This window comes from Furipterus horrens, unplaced genomic scaffold, assembly GCF_987537825.1.
Source record: "Furipterus horrens unplaced genomic scaffold, mFurHor1.1.pri manual_scaffold_11, whole genome shotgun sequence".
Taxonomy (NCBI): domain Eukaryota; kingdom Metazoa; phylum Chordata; class Mammalia; order Chiroptera; family Furipteridae; genus Furipterus; species Furipterus horrens.
The window spans coordinates 45,486,510-45,502,338 of NW_028327181.1; the positions used below are offsets into that span (position 1 = coordinate 45,486,510).

General features: G+C 62.2%; 1 protein-coding gene across 2 annotated transcripts in view; it reads right to left on the reverse strand.

Annotated features, from left to right (window-relative positions):
• Positions 1-127: 127 nt before the first annotated feature.
• RAI1 (retinoic acid induced 1) overlaps positions 128-15,829 on the reverse strand; it is a 111,813-nt gene continuing 96,111 nt past the window's right edge. Inside the window, exons 3-6 of one of the 2 annotated variants that reach the window (XM_090291504.1) lie at positions 9,394-14,896; positions 6,238-6,331; positions 1,955-2,004; positions 128-1,514 (exon numbers count right to left, since the gene is read on the reverse strand). In XM_090291504.1, coding sequence (XP_090147630.1) covers positions 1,500-1,514; positions 1,955-2,004; positions 6,238-6,331; positions 9,394-14,880 — 5,646 coding nt within the window. In that variant the 5' untranslated portion in view covers positions 14,881-14,896 and the 3' untranslated portion in view covers positions 128-1,499. Of the gene's footprint in view, positions 1,515-1,954; positions 2,005-5,663; positions 5,935-6,237; positions 6,332-9,393; positions 14,897-15,829 lie in introns of those variants that run through there. The other variant, XM_090291505.1, reaches the window with a different exon arrangement.

Sequence of the window (15,829 nt, forward strand, 5' to 3'; positions counted from 1 at the left end):
AGCAGAGAGTGCCAGAATCCCTGACTCTCCATTTGTGCCCCCTGAGCTTTCCCCTCTGTTTCCATCCCATACCTAAAGCCTGCCCTTTTTCCCAGCGGAATCTGGTCAGAATCCATGGGCTGCAGACTTCCAAAACAATCGTATCTTTATTGACTTTTTTTCTGAATGCAATGACTGTTTTTTACTCTTAAGGAAAATAAACATCTTTTAGAAACAGCTCGATACACACAATCTTCAGTGTGAAGCAATATACTAATAAGAACACTAGTCTTAACATTTACAGTCTTCATATATATTATATATATGTATATGTATACATATATATACACTATATAACGAAGCCAGATATAATACACACGTTTACCATTTTACAGTCCTATGTACAGAAAGTTGCTAGGGTGCCCCAGTCTGGGGCTGCCTCAGGCCTATCAAAGCATGGACAGAACTGAGGGCAAAGACAGGCTGGCGAAGGGACTGGCCTGGGCTGGTGGTAGCTGCGTGGGAAAGGGTGTCCTGGCTGTGGCCCCCCTTCCCGGCAAGGGCCTGGTGCTGAAGCGTGCACGACGCACGGCAGCGACACACGGCAGAAGCGAGCATGTTCCCAACATATATACATTCTATGCAACATATATATAGAGGGGTACACAGGTCTGTACACAGGTCTAGCGCTGTCCCTGCCCCTGTGCAGACAGGTGTCCTGCAGAGAGCCAGCTGCAGCTGTCCTCCGGCCCAGACTCCTGCGCTCCCAGGCTGGCTCCGGGGGTGGGGCAGAGGATCAGAAAAGGGATGGACAGAAGCAGAAGGGGTGCCCCCAGCCCAGCCTGTAGCACCCGGGGAGGCTGCATCCCCTGAGCATGTGCCCAGATTCCCCTGGCTCTGTCCAAACTGCATGAAGGTTCTGAACGGTTTGTTCCAGCGTTGTGAATGATTGGTTCCAAAGCCTCTGGCCCACTCCCCTGTTGGCCTAGCTCTCTCCAGAAAGGCTTTGGCTCCAGCTCCCCCCATTCCCCCTGTTTCCTTCTAGGAGCCACCCTCTGCCACTTTCAGGGCCCTCTGGACCCCCATCCCCAGGGCGCCCAGCTACATGTCACAACCCAAATGGGTCGGTGGCAGCACCCACGTGTAATGTGTGCCACATAGTTTTGGAACTTCTGGTGGAGAAGCATGTCCCCAGGCTAAAGGTGTCTCCCATCCCTGCTGGAACCTGGGCACCCCAAGGAGTCTGGCCTCTCCGTGGGCTCCCCCTTTCCAAGCCTGGCCCAGAGGGGGTGGGCAGAAACACCGTGTTGTCCAGTTCTGGGAGCAGGTGGCTCCAGAACACGTTTTCTTCCCAACCAGGGAGCGCACATTTCAGCCCTAGGCAGCCAGTCCAAGATCCGGGTCTGGATCCTGGATCGGCTCTGGGAGCATCTCAAAGGCCTGTACAGACGACCCCTCTCCTTCGCGGGAGCGCAGGTGGTTCCGGCGGCTTCCCTGGCTTCCCCAGCGGTTGGGGTGCGTTACAATGGAAGCCTCTGCAGGAGAAGAGGACACATCCGACCGCCTGGGTTACTCGTGGCCTCGACGGTGCAAGGAGTTCATTCCCCTGGACCCGCCCGCTTCCATGCCCCGCCCTCCAGGGGCTCCTGGAGCGTAGGGCTGGGGTCTCCTCTGGAGGCCTCAGGCCCCACGCCAGGCTTCTCCTTTCCTCTAGTGCCCACCCTGCCCTGTGCCCACTGTCCCATGCCCCTGGCTGTCTTCCCTTTGTCTCCTACCTGGGCCAGCCCCTCCCGCAGGACCCACCAGGTTTCTAAAGAGGTCTTTACTACCAGCAAGTGCCAACCTGCCCAGCCAGCCTCCCTCCCACTGAGGACCTTCCAGGAAGGCTGGTGGCCGGGGAGGTGGGCAGGGCCAAGGGGAGGGAGGGGCCCTCTCCAGCCTACACCCCTTCCAGAGAAGGCCTGTGGTCACCTACCTTATGCTTGGGGCATTTCAAAGAAAAGTTATCTTCGGTGAATATGCAACCTGTGACCGAAGAGAAGTTTGTGTAGTTAGGGCTGTTGGCTTCTTGTCGGGCTGGGAGGGGCGGGCCCTACACCAGGAGTTGTTGGCTGAGCATCTGTCAGACCCGGGGTGAACTCCTCCACAATTCCTCCGCCTCCCATCTGCAGGCCAGCCTGGCTGGCTTGTCCAACTTGCCTCTTACCTGCCTGCTCACCTGGAACTCCTTGTTATTCAGGAGGCCTTCCCAGACTCCCTAGCTGTAGCAGACCCCACTCCCTGGCCTCCCGCCCGCCGCTGTGCTGGGCCTGGTTGCTGCCTCCTAGAAATCTCCATGTGATCTCTTACTCAGGGTCTCTGCCTCCCTAGAAGGCAAGCACTGGGGACCAGCTCTGCCTTCTCCCCTGGGCATGTGGCCAGCCCCTGGAGGAGGCTTTGCAGCCCAGTGGAGCTTGAACAGATGTTTACGGTCTGGCTAGGGCTGTCACTAGTTTGGATCCGAGCACCAGCTACTTCCTTGATCCTTGGTCTCCACATCTGTAACATGGGCACTCTGACACCTACTGTGTGTCCCTTGTGGGCACTGATGAAGAGGGCAAATGGAAGCTGCGGCCCTGTGTGGATAGGGACTTGCTCCTGTGAGGCCCAGCGGGGGCGGGCCTGAATGTGGGGGCGGGGCTAGGGAACTGGACTGAGGTCCCAGGTCTGAGCAAATGCCAGCAGGGATCCGAGGGCCCAGGACACTGCCCACCCTGGAAGAACAAAGAGGATGGCTAGTCCTTGGGGTCCATCTCAGGCCAGGAGTCCACTGATGTTTCAGTGAGTCCCCACTTCCCTGCCTGCTGCACTTAAGGAGACACTGGTTCCTCCACCCCAATCCTCACCCACCACCCCCTGGGGAGCCTGGTCCTGGATCCATTCCCCTCCCTTCCATGTCTTATCTGACCTTGTTCAGAACAAACCCTAAACACACAAATAGCCAGAGGCCCAAGCTGGCCAAAGAGAGGCCTCCTGCCCACACCGTGGCCAGCAGTGGCGGCTCTGGGCTGCGCACCAGGACGGCACGGTGGCCGGTAGCCAGGGTGGGAGGCAGCGGGGGCACATCTGCAGCCTTGAGGGCAAGGCTGGGAGGCTCCAGGCCTCTCTGGGGGCATCTCCTTTTTCTCCACCCACCCCCACCAGAAGTGGGGGGCCTCAGTCCTGAAACTGCCCAGGAGTTCCAGCGATTGGAAATGGATCATTGGCTTTTCCCCTCCCTGAGCTCAGGCAAGCCAGACGGCGTTCTGGGACTCAATTCACACTTTCCAAAGAGCATTGGGCTACAACCCTGGGCTCACCACCCACAGCACATTACAGGAAAACACCCCTCAGCACACACACCCACAGACCACCCTGCTACAGGCCTGACAGTCACCAGAAGTACAGGGTAGGAGGTGACCCCCTCCAAAACCAGCTTGCTCAGCAGTCCTCTGAACCCACACCGGGCGTGGGGAGGGGGGCTGCCGGGAAGAGCAGAGTTCTCAGCTCCTAGCCCCTCTCGTCGTGTCTGTGCCGAGCACCTGGACCTAGCAGCCAGGTGGCCCTGGGGTCTGATGCGGGACAGAAGCTGTGGTGTGTGCCACACCTGCCAGCCCTTCAGAACCACTGCTTCACTCTTCAGTGAGGCTGGATGGAGGGCCAGCAGGGAGGGCGAGGCCAGCAGCCTGGGCGCCCTGTGGCCTCAGCGCATGACCCAGACACCTGGAGAGCCCACCTGGCAGACCTGGGGTTGGGTAGGTATAAGGTGCTGACAGAGGCCTGGGGCTCGAGCCTGCCCAGCTCATTCCCTCGGTTCCCTCAGCCCCAGCCCCTCCTGCTGATCAGAGCTGCCATGGCCAGCCCTCCCTGCTTTCTGAAACCCTGTCTTCCTTCCCCTTCCCGCTGCCTACCAGGCTCACTTGTTCTCCTACCTTCTCTGGCTGCTGTTCCTCAGGTGCCCAGGGCTCCACTCCCTTCTCCTCTGCCAACTATTAAACGGTGGGGCCCAATCCCCACACACTGTCCCTTTGGGGCTTTGACAACCCCTTGGGCTGATGGCCGGTCGGTCTCTGCCCTGAGCCCGGCCAGGACAGCTCCCAGGTGCGTCACTGTCACCTCCAAGGCAGCATGCTCAGTGGGGTGCCGCCATGTGTGGGGGATGGATTGCGGAGCAGCCTCGAGCCCCGCATGGTCCCCTGTCCTTTGCAGGGTGTCTCTGCAGCTCCTGCCACCCAGCAGGTACGTGTTCCCCACCCCCTGAATCGGCACTGGCGTGGAGTTTGCTTTGGCCAGCAGGACGCAGTGGAAGGGACTGTGCAGTCCCACGCAGAGGCCTGCTGAAGGATGAGAGATCACAGGGAGCAGAGAGGAGCTGGCCCGGCTGGGGCTTGAGATGGTCCTGCCTCTGCTGACCCAACAGGTGACCACGGCCACCTGCGTGAGCCCGGCAGACAGCCTGCTGGCAGACTCGTGCCCTTCCGAGAAATAATGAAGGGTGGGTGTGTAGCAGTGAAGTTGGGGCTGGGGGGCAGCAGCCTGTGACAGTAGCGAATCCACTATTGTTACCCGGCCTTGGACCTGCTCTCACAGGGGGAGGATGGACATCAGGCTGGATGCCGCCCCCCATCCCTCCCACCACAGCTGTGTGTTCTGCCCACGGAGCCTCTGGGATGCAGGCTCTCCCTGGCCCTGGCCACCCCCCTCTCTTGCCTGGATGCCTGCAGTGCCCACCAGCTCTCACTCAAACACAGCTCTGGTCACGCCAGTATCTCATCATCCCTGCGGCTGTCCTGGGCTCTGCGGAGAACCCCCTTCTACCGAACTCCTTTGAAGATGTCATTTGAATCCAAAGTGCTTGGCTCCAAGCCTGGTATATACATCCCACCACTAACTGGATACTGCCTACCTCACCTGACCTTTCCAAGTCTGGCTCAAATACTGCCTCCTCTTGAAAGCCCTCCCGGATTCCCTCCCAGCTCAGACAGAATGAATCTTTCCCACAGCACACACGCTCCTTCTTGTCTAGTCTCCGGAATTCTGGGCAAGGATCCTGGTTTTCCTGTCAGTCCCACTCAAAATGTGAACCTCTCAAGGGGCTGGACAATATTGGGTGGAAGAGAGAACACAGATGTGGAGCGGAGAGCCAGGGAGTCACCCCCTTGTCCTGCCAGTGCCGCACTCTGTGGTCGCGTGCAAGGCAGCATGTCTGTAAAGATTCAAGTGGAGAAGGTGCGGGGCTTGGCATGGGGCCTGGAGAGGCGCTCCATGAGTCACTGTGGAGAGGGTGCCAGTCGAGCTAGCTAGTACTGTGAGGCCATGTGTCTGGTTAAGTGGCAGAGTCCACGTTAAAATCTGATTCACTCTGCTCAGGGTGGAAGGCTGGAGCCCACGAGAACTCCCAGGTCCCTGCTCCAGCGAGCTCCCTCCCTGCAGCATGCTGGCACCTCAGCCCTCCCCAGAAGCTGTCATCGCGCCCTGTGCGCTCCGGCGGGCGGACGTGGGGAGCTGCCTGTGCCAGGAGCAGAGCCAGCATTCAGGTGGGCGGAGGGCGGCTGGTGCCCAGGAGGTGGGAGGGTGCTCCATGAGGGTGGGTCATGATAACCCCCCGCCCCTTCCAGGCCAGAGAAGAGGGGGAAGGGGAGCGGGGGTGGGGGTGGGGACAGAGGTTGTGGGGGCTGGCCCCAAACAGGACTGAGGCTGCACTTGCTGGGCAGCGTTCATTATTTCACTCACTGCTCCCAGCAGCTCAGGAAAGAGGAGAGTATTATAACCTCCATTTCAGAGGCGGGAGGCTGAGCACGGAGACATCAATGCACTTGCCAGGTCCACACATGGAGAACGCCGCCAGGGCTTGGGTCCAGGCCGAAGCTGCCTCGCAGCCCCCTTAAGATACTGCCCTCATCAATGACGAAGATTCCATCATAAACAGCATCTTGCCTTAAATGAAGTAAGGTACACCTCTGAGTCTTGGTTAAAACCTTTTACAACTGGAAAACCTTTTCAAACTGCTCTCCATCTGGTAATTTATGCCCCCGGGCATCCCTCAGGCTGGTGGCTGGGGGACAGACTCATCTCCCGGTCCCTAGCACTGCCCAGCACAGGCTCTGGTCAGGAAAGAGACGAAGAGGTGAAGGGCTGCTGGGGCAGGAGGGGGAAGCCAAGGGTTCAAGTGGGGCCGGGTTCCAGCAGCTGTGCCCAGGGTCCCCCGGGGGCCTCCTGTCCCCCAAGGCCGGCTCTTACCTGCATCGCTGGCACACGGGTAATGGTAGGTGTGGATGCAGCCTTTGTGGGAGCACACGATGGTGGCCCCGGCTTCCTGGCAGCTGGAACAAGTCTGGTGAGGAAAGAGGAAAAGTGGGTGAGCCTGCCATGGAGGGGCTGGGCAGGCACACGGCCCCCGCCTCCTTCCCACCAAATGGTCCCTGGAAGTCCGTTGGAAGGAGGCTCAGGATGGGTGCTCATGCCCACAGGGCTACTTCCATGGCAGCCCCTGTGCTGCTGCCTTGGTGGCGGGGCCGGGGGGTGGTCCTTTGGGGGAGGGGCGGGAATTACTCTTTGTGGATGAAGCTGTGGCCCTGGCACCACACAGGCCTGGGCCTGGGTCCTGGCTCTGCAACTCAGCCCTATGTGGCCTCAGCCGGGCCACTCAGACCCGCTGCGCCTCAGCTGCACAATGACAGCGCCTCCCTTCGGGATGGCCGTGGACATTCAGCAAGATGCCTTGTGCCCAGAGGATGACGAGAACTCCTGCTGCCAGTCCCCTGATGGCTGAGGCAGCTGGCTGGCCCTGATGGGGCTTCTGCAAGCACAACACACAGGTGAGCCTGCACCCCAGGACTCCGCCACCACGACCCCCACTATGCTCCAGGCGCGCGCGAGGTCACCAAGCATGGTTTCCCGCCCTTGCCGGCAGCCGAACAAGCACCGAACTTGGAATCAGACGGGCTACCTCGGACGAGCCAGTCACCCTCCCGAGGACCAGGGAGATGGGAGATGGCAGAGCCAGTCCCGAGGTGCTGAGGTAATGCCAAAGTTATGCCATTCAGCATGGTGGCCGGCCCTCTCCAGGTCTCAAAAATGAGGTCTGCTGAGCTTGGGGGCTGCCCTACACCTGCCCATGCTGCCTGGAGGGAAATGCAGCCGGGGCAGGGGAAGGCCAGAAAGCCCTTGGCAGAGTGAAACAAGACCTGGGTCTGGGGCAGGGACAGGTCGGCGAGGCCTGCAGGCCACAGCCGTAGGGGCGGGGAGGGGCGGGGAGTGCCGCCTCGGAGGAAGTGGGGTGCATGGCAGGCCGGGACCCAGATGCTGAGCCCCTGAAACGAATACCAGGTTGGGAGTAGGGTGGGAGGCTGGGGTACATTCTGGAACACCCCGCTTCACAATTCCTCTGGTCAGGGCTAAGGCCCCAGGGACTCTGGGGCCCAATGCTTCCCCCCAAGTTCCTCTCCCAAACAGGGGAGATGAGGCCCACGTGCAGCTCACAAGCAGCCCTGGGTGCTGGAATGGTTGGAGGCTTCTCGCCACCTCCCCTCACCTGCACTGAGGACTGCCGACAACCCTTGTGCCAGACTTTGACGTGAAGAAACAGGTACAGAGGGGCAGAAGCTCCAGGGCCTTCTGAGCTCAGCACCTGGGCTCCGGCCCCTGCCACGCTGAGGGGGTGTGGCCCTGACACAGCCGAAGCCTCCTCAGCTTCCCCGGCCTCACTGAGGGAGTCTGGGCCCACAGGAGCTCAGGGCAGGCTTGGAAATTGAGGTCCCAGGGACGGACATGGCAGGGCTCAGGGACTGATTGTGTGTGGGGTTCCTAGGAAGGAACATAGGAGAAGGGGATCCCTGGGAGGCCACAGTTCTGTTTCTCCAAAGAGAAGTGAGGCTGAGCGCTGGCAGGCCTGACCGGGTGGGGGCTGGGACCCTGGCTGCACCTGGGGAGGGCACACCCTGGCACAGACCTGCAGCTCCGCTGACCGCTGACGGGGCTTGGTGCTCTGAGGCTCACAAGAGGCAGTGACTGGCCTGGGGTCACAGAACCCACCCTCAGCAGAGCTGGGCTTTGTTTGACCCAGGGTCTGCACAACTCCAGGGAGAAGGCTGCCACTGAGGCAGGGAGGGGCCCTGGGGGAGGGGGTCAGCCATGAGGAGGCCTGGGCTGCTGAATGGGAGGCAGCCGAGTGGGGACCCAGGAAGCCCCAGACCCTGCCCATCTCTCTGCATGTTCTGTGGACATGGCCTGCTCTTCCAGCGGGTGCTGCTTCAATTACCCCGCTGAGGCACTGGCGCTGGCTGCCAGCTCGTCCCCGCCCTGCCCCCCAGGCAAGGCCCAGGACCATCTCTCCGGCAGGGAGGCCCCTCGGATCCCATCTGAGCCGATGTTGGTGGCATTTGTGCATCAGAGGACAGAGGGCTGGCTGGCTGAGCTGGTGGGCAGTAAAGGCTGAGCCAGGACTGCAGAGCGGATGCATGTGGGAGCCAGCTGCAAATGGCGGGACGGCGGGGCAGCAGCCCCGGGGGCTCAGGATCTGAGGTCAGTATTGTTTTTCAATGATTTGAATCTACTTCAGGACGGCTGAGAAGGAACTGGTGACCACAGAAAAGCAGAGGCAGCAGGAAAGAGGCAAGAAGAGAAGAGGGGAGGGTGCTGTACTTGGAGACACCTCTGAGTCCCGGGCAGTGGAGTGGTCGGTGTGGGGATGGCAGGGCAGCCTGGGCGACAGGGACTGCTGCAGCCACCCATCCAGGCGGCCCCAAAGCCAGCAGTCGGTACGGCGTCTGGGGCGAATGGAAACCGAGGCACAGAGAGGTCAAGTCCATGCCCAGAGCCGCACAGCAAGCGAGGGGCAGGGCTGGGCTCTGAGCCAAAAACGGCAGCCCAAGCTCTTGCCCACAGACCTCACGCAGCATTTCAGGAGGGCCATCCCACAGAGGGAACGCGGTCCAGCTTCCTGGGGTTTGAGGGGCTTGTCCCCACAATCCCAGCTCGTCTCACAGACAGTGGCACTAGGTGGCCTGCTTGTATGGGTCGCCCTGACATTCAGCTCTGCAAAGCCCCTCGTCCTGTGGGACCTCAGCAGCTTGGCTGATGGCGTGAGAAGGTGGGGCCAGGTCGGAGCTGGAGCTGGAAGAGGCCAGGTGAGCGAGTGCCGGCGCTGGCTGGGAAGGCACTCAGGGGCCGAGGAGGAAAGGCTGGGACAGGGCTGGGTGCGTGTGCTCTGCCTCGGCCTGCGCTGGGCTTCAACTGCCCCCAGACTCCTCAGAGACTAATTTCTCCTGGTGGGCGTGTCTGGCTCAAATTGAAGGTGCTGGTGGGGGCGGGGCTGGGGGTCTGCTCCCTACCTACCTGCCTGCCTGCCCGCCCTGTGAAACTCAAGCTCCCCACCCGGCTGGGCTGGCCTCTTACCACGTCCAAGGCCACCTTCATGGCCTCCTGCAGCCCAAAGAGCTTCCCGGACACCAGGTAGACCCCGCCCGTCCACACAGCGCACGCCTCGTGCACCCAGTGCTCCTGGGTGTCCCCGCCAGGCTCCGCTGGGGCCTCCTTGTTGCACTCATGCTTGCGGGTCTTGTCAGCAGCGGGGGCCACCTCCTCACCAACGTCCCCTTGACCATCACAGCAGTAGCAACTCTGCAGCCGCCGGGACAAGCCCCGGGCACTGGTGCGCAGTGAGCCCTGCTTGGCCGGGTCAGCTGAGCCATCAGGCCTGGGGGGCTTTCCGGTGGCGGCAGCAGCTGCACACTCGGGGCCCTTGAGTGTTCTCTCGAGGGGCAGTGAGGCCTCCTCGCAGGTGCCCTCTGGCCGCACCTTCTCCTTGAGTTTTGGCTTCTTTTTTGGGAGGCAGTGTTCGGGGTAGTAGGGCCCACAGAGGTCCCCGAGGTCCTTGAAGTTGGCCGGGTTTTGGCAGAGGCAGCAAACAAGGCAAGAGGTACTCAGGGCCTTGGAAACCACGGGCCCCAGGTGCATGGTGGAAGAGAGGGGCAGAGAGGGCCGAGGCTGCAGGACGGAGCCTCCAGGGAGCGTGGCCAGGGAGGCCCCAGCTGCGTCCAGGGAGGATGAGGAGGAGGCGGAGGAGGCAGGTCTCCTGTGGGGCTTGGGCTCCTCCCCAGGGCAGTTGACGACAGTGCACACAGTGGTGAGCGCGTCTCGCTTCTCAACCCGCACGAAGGGAGAGAAGGACGGGGTGCGGCTGTCTGCCCGCAGCCGCTTGCATGAGGAAACGTATTTGAGGCGGATTTCAGGCTCTGCAGGATCCAGGGGCAGCAGCTGCTGCTGCCGCCGCCTCTTGGCACGCCCCTTACAGGGTGAGGAGGTGGTGTTCTTGGTTCGGCCCCGAGTGAGGCGCTTTCGCTTGGAATAGCTGCTATAGTTGGCATGGCATGGCTGCTTCTGCGTCCTCATCTGGGGCTGGCAGGACCGGCCATCAGGGGGCTGGGGGACCAGGCCCAGCCCCTCCATCTTTGGCTTCTTGCTTCCCCCACCAGAGCTGTCCTCGCTGCCACCCTGCATGTCACTGGCCCTGTCTTGGGGAGTCAAGAGGAGAGCTGAGCCTAGATGGGGCTGCTTCTCCAGGGGGCCTTTGGGGAGCCCCAGGGCTCCAGCCCTGCCTTTCCGGCTTCTCTTCTTCGGTGCCAGGATGGTTCCCCCAGGTGACAGGACCTCTGCGGACATGAAGTCCTCGGTTTTGAAACAGTCAGTTGAGGACAATTTCTTACTGTTCATGAATTTGCCTTTTAAGGGTCTGTTGGCTGTACTTCTGCAAAACGGGTCAGTCCCTGAAGCCGCCGGGGGCTTCGGCCCAGCGCCCACACTTAAGAGACCTTCTGCCCCCACGGGGCTGCCTCTGGCACTCTTGAGCCCTCGGTCTTTCTCAGAGAGGGACAGGCTCAGAGGAGTTCCGGGACTGGTCCCCGGCGATCTGCACGCAAACTTCTTCAGGCTGGGCGAGGTGATCTTCTGCACGATGGCCTCCAGCTTCAGGCCCCGGCCTTTCCGGGGCGGCAGCACCTTTGTCTTCATGGCCCCCTGAAAGGCCACTCGTGAAGCCATCTTGAGACAGGTGTCAGGGTTCTCTGAGGGCAGGGGCTTCAAGGTAGGCTCACTATTGCCCTTGGTGGGCTTGGCTTTCTTGGGTGAAGACAACCTCTTGAAGAGGGTAGGGGAGCCCTCAGCCCGCTCCTCCTTCGTGTCTCCCCGGCTGCCACCGGCACCGCTGCTGCTGCTGCGTAAGACCAGGTTCCGCTTCTTGGCAGGGACGGGTGCCACGAAGGCCGACTTCCTCTTGAGTGTGTGCAGAGGCCGGTCAGAGAGCTTGCCACCTGCGCCGGGCTTGGGGCCCCTTGCCCACTGACTGGCCCTGCCCTCTTTCTGGGAGTCGCCAGGGGCCTTAAATGGGGCAGGAAGGTGGCTGTTGGCAAGGAGCTTCTTGGTGGTGCGGCAGTTGGGGACCCGGCTTTCTGAGGGCCGCCGCCGCTTGCAGTGGAAGACCTCTTGGGGTTTGGTGCGGGACCGAAGAATCATAGAGCGCTGGTCTCTGCCAGGGGTGCCAGGAGAGTCTGTGTCCTTGGTCTTGGAGCCCATGGGGCTGCTGTCGGAGGCCACTGGCAGGGCAGCCGGGTTACTGGGGCTGGACGCCGCCTTGGGGGAGGGCTTCCCCACCCGCTTGCCAGACTTGAAGGCAGCACGCTGCTTACCCCCCAGTTTGTCTGGTGGAGCAGGGGTGGTGGTCAGCCCTGGAGGTCCGGGCGTGCGGGGCTCACTCAGGGCTGTGAAGGAACGGGTACACATCCTGGGGAGCCCTTCTGAGGACCCCCGGCCTGGGGCCCCTGCCCCTTCCATCTGTCCCTGGGGGGGCCCTGTGCAAGATTCGGGGAGCAAGAGGTCTTTGGGCAGAGCAGGCGCCCGGCATGGGGACCCCTCGGCCTCAGGAAGCCCCCGATGCACCCGCCTGCTCCTCAGGCTTTTTCCACGTGGCACGGGCTCCTTCTTAGCGATGGGGGCCTCGGGGACGGCAGGCTTGTTTGGCTTCTGGACCAAGGAGGCCTCCGGGGCCAGGGTGCTGGGATCCCCCGGAGCCAGCGCCCCTTTGGGCCCTTCTTCCCCGGGCTTCATGTGGGACAAGGAGGATTCAAACCAGCTCTGGACCTTTGACTCGGCTCCCACAGTGGGGCCCAGCAAGATGACAGACTCTCCGGAGAGGTGGCATGGGGAGCCCCAGCCAGCCTTGGGGTCCAGCACCTCCTCCACCTCTTCCTTGGTGCACATCAGCGGGGCCTTTTGCGACAGCGGGCCCTGCAGTCCGGGCCTCTGCTCAGGGCTGCCCAGGAGCTCACACAGGGAGGAGTACTCCTCCTCAGCCTCCAGGTCCCCCTTCCTCCCCGCAGGCGGCAGCAGCGGCAGGTCCCCGAAGTCAGCAGCAGAGCAGCAGTGCCTGCTGTCCTCCAGCCAGGCATCAGCTTTGCCCACCTCAGGGCACTGCAGCAGCCCTCCCGCCTCCTCCTTCACCCCGCCCGCCTTCTCCTGCCCAGCATCCTGGGGCACGGAGGCTTTCTCCCCAGGGGCTGCCTCCTCCTGGAAGCCCAGGCAGGCTGCAGCCTCGTGGGTGACCTCCTTGCCGATGCCGTCCGTGGGCTTCCCACCCTGCTCCAGGCCCTTGGTGAGCTCACTGGGGTGCAGCCCCCACCGGGGACAAGCATCCCCCAGGTTTTCCTCAGGCCAAGCAAAGGGGTTGGTGCTGTCTGTGGAGCTGGCAGTGGCTGCATCTGGGAAGCAGTCAAAAGCTGCTGTGGCGGGGTCTGAGGGGGCGGCCCCAAGGGTGGGCCTGCTGCTGAAGGAGAGGGGGCCTGCTGTCTTCTTGGGGTCCGGGGTGACGAAGCCCACAGAAGGGTCTTCAAAGAGCCCTGGGCTGAAGTCCTTGGTGCTGCTGCCCTTGTCCAGCTGTAGGGCCTCAGGCAGGGGCTCGGGCTCGCCCGGCCGCGGCCACGCGTCCTTGGCCATGGCGTCCAGGCAAACGCTGTGGTTCTCCAGCGAGAAGGGCGGCTTGCTGGCATCCTTGGCGAGGCCGGGCACCTCGGCCCACGCCTTGTCAGCCTTCTCGCCGATGGCCTCCTGCAGCCCCAGGATCTCAGAGGCCAGGTCCTCCTGTGCCAGGGCGCTGAGCAGCAGCCGCGGGCAGTCCTGCTCACCGGCCACGAACTTGGAGAAGCTGTCGAGCGGCAGGCTGCCCTGGAGGCTCTGGAAGGAGTCATCAGACTTGGTGGACATGTCGTCGGGCGAGGTCACGGAGCAGGTGGACACGGACTCGGGTTTGGCCTTGGAGTTGCTATTGACCCTGGCGGGGCTGCCGCGAGCCTGGCTGCAGTAGAGGAAGCTGCGCTCCAATGGGTCCTCGGAGCCGCTCAGGTAGTCAGCCTCGGGCGGCTCGGCGTGGCTGGACTGCGGCGTGCTCGCCTGCTCGGCCGCGTAGCCACCACCCTCGGGGCTGCAGTGCTGGCTTCTGTGTGGCTCGGGCGTCCTGGAGGCCAGGCCCTTGCCGCCGCCCTTCCTCGGGGGCGCGGCAGCCTTGGACAGCAGCAGCTGCTGCACGGTGCTGGAGATGCTCTCCACCTGTGAGGTCAGGGCCGTGAGGCTCTGCAGGCTGAGGTCCGACAGCAGGCTCTCGGGGAGCTTGTCCTTCTGCAGTGGCTTGCAGTTGCTGGCCTGTGCGTCCACGGAGCCGGTGGCGTCTGTGGGGGAGGGGTTGAGCAGGGGCATGAAGTGGCTGTGGTCAGCGACGCCTGCGGGGAAGGCCCCGCTGCTCAGCGGCTGCTGGCTGTAGGGGAAGCTCTCCAGGTTCGGCATCAGCGGCGACGGGGTGGAGCTGTAGGAAGGGGAGCGGCCCACGGAGCGTGCAGGCGAGTGACCAGAGCTGGGGCTGAAGGTCTGGTAGTACTGCTCCGGCGTCCTGAGGGCTGCATCTGGCTGACAGTAGCCCGGGCCTTGCTGCCCATAGTGTTGGTACTTGGCGAGGTTTTGGTAATGGAGGGTTTCCTGGGCATGGTGTCGACTCTGAAGGGCTTGCTGCTGCTGCTGCTGCTGCTTCTGCTGGTTGTAGCTGAGCCGGCCAGACTGATAGGCATGGAGGTTCTGGACCGCCTGCCCTGGGGCCAAGCTAGTGCTGGCGGTCAGTGGCCTGTCATGGGGCTGGGCAGATGGCGCTGTACAACTCTTATAAGAGTGGGCCGCCTGCCCACTGCCCTGACCGGTGGAGGCGTAGGTGGAGGAGGTGGGGAAGGACTGTGACCGCTGGGAAAAGGGGCTGCCCTGGGGAAAGGGCAGGGGTGAGGCCATATCGTTCTGTAGCTTCTGCCGCTGGAGCTTGGGGTAGGCCAGGGGCTGCGGAGGCGCTGGCGGCTGGGGTTGGGCATGCAGGGAGTGAGTCCGGAAGGGCAGCTGGGCACCCTGCTCTGGGTACTGCCTGCCCGGGGCCACTGGGGTCTTTTTCATCAAGTTCTCATCGTATTTGCCCACGCCCCCCGGCAGGGGCTGCGGCTGGGGGGTTGGCGGCTGGGGGGCCCCCCAGGCCTGCAGGCTGTCCTCGCCCGCATAGCGGCCTGGGTAGGGGCTGCCGTCCTGGACACCGTAGCTGGAGAACGCCGGCCGCCCTGGCAGCACCTGTGGCGAGGGCAGGCCTTTGCCACCACGAGCCGTGCCGGCGGGTGCACCGGCGCTGCCCTCAAAGCCTGGGTACGGCTGCGGGGTGTAGTAGTCCTTGGCCAGCAGTCGCTGCCGGTCACAACTCAGCCCGGCCTGGCCCGGCTGCCTGTAATTCTCCAGGCGAGACGTCTCCTGTGAGGTCTGCTGGTAATTCTGTTGTTTGCCATGGAAACCACACCTTTCTCGAAAAGACTGCATGACTTGGGCTGGTTAACTGTGAAAGGAAAGGGGGACAGGGGCAGGATGGGGAGGGGAAGATGGGCATGGAAAGGGGCAGGGGAGAGCAATTCAGATGGGCACTTCCTTTTACCTCAGCAAACCCGCCTGCCGCCCCTCACCCAGCCCCGCCCTCTCCCCGGCTCTTCATATCCCCCTTTTTCCTGAGCCTCCCCACCGGCTGTGCACATGCTGACACCTTCTGTGGCAGGGAGGTGAGCCTGGTAATCCCAGCCCCCATCACCTTCTGCTGAGCCTTGCCCAGGATGGCTGCCCTCTAAGGTAGAGGGGGAGGGAGACGCACACCCAGCTGCCCAGGTCGCCTGGGAGGTGCCACCCCCCAGCCTTCTCCTGACAGCTCAAAGTCACTCAGCAGAGCAAGTCCCAATCCCTGTCCCCCGGGGCTGCTGGGTCCTGTCATCTAGTCCCAGCTCAGCAGTGATCAGGATGATCCAGCCAAACAAGGGACCAGGAAGTTTGCCTCTGCCCTGGAGAAGAGGCTGCCCAGGCCTGCGGTGGGCTCGCGTGCATGCCCGCCTCTTCCGTCGCTGTCCAGCTGTCTGGAACCTGTCCGTAGCTTTGAGCACACGTTGCCTGGGCCTCTGAACCACTGTAGGCATAAAACATCCCCTTCTCTGACTCTCAGGGATGCAGCAGGACAGCGGCACCTACCTCTTTTTTTTTTTTTTTTAATGCTCACCTGAGGATGTCTTCTCTCATTGATTTTAGAGAGGAGAGGGGGTAAGGAGAGAAACATCCATCAGTTGCCTCTGATATGCACCCTGACCAGGGATTGAACCCATAACCTAGGTATGTCCCTGACCAGGGAGTGAAGCCTCAGCCTTTCGGTGCACAGGATGATGCTCCAACCCACTGGGCCACCCGGTTGAAGAACCTGCCTCCTACTTTTGATACCATAGGTGCATAAACG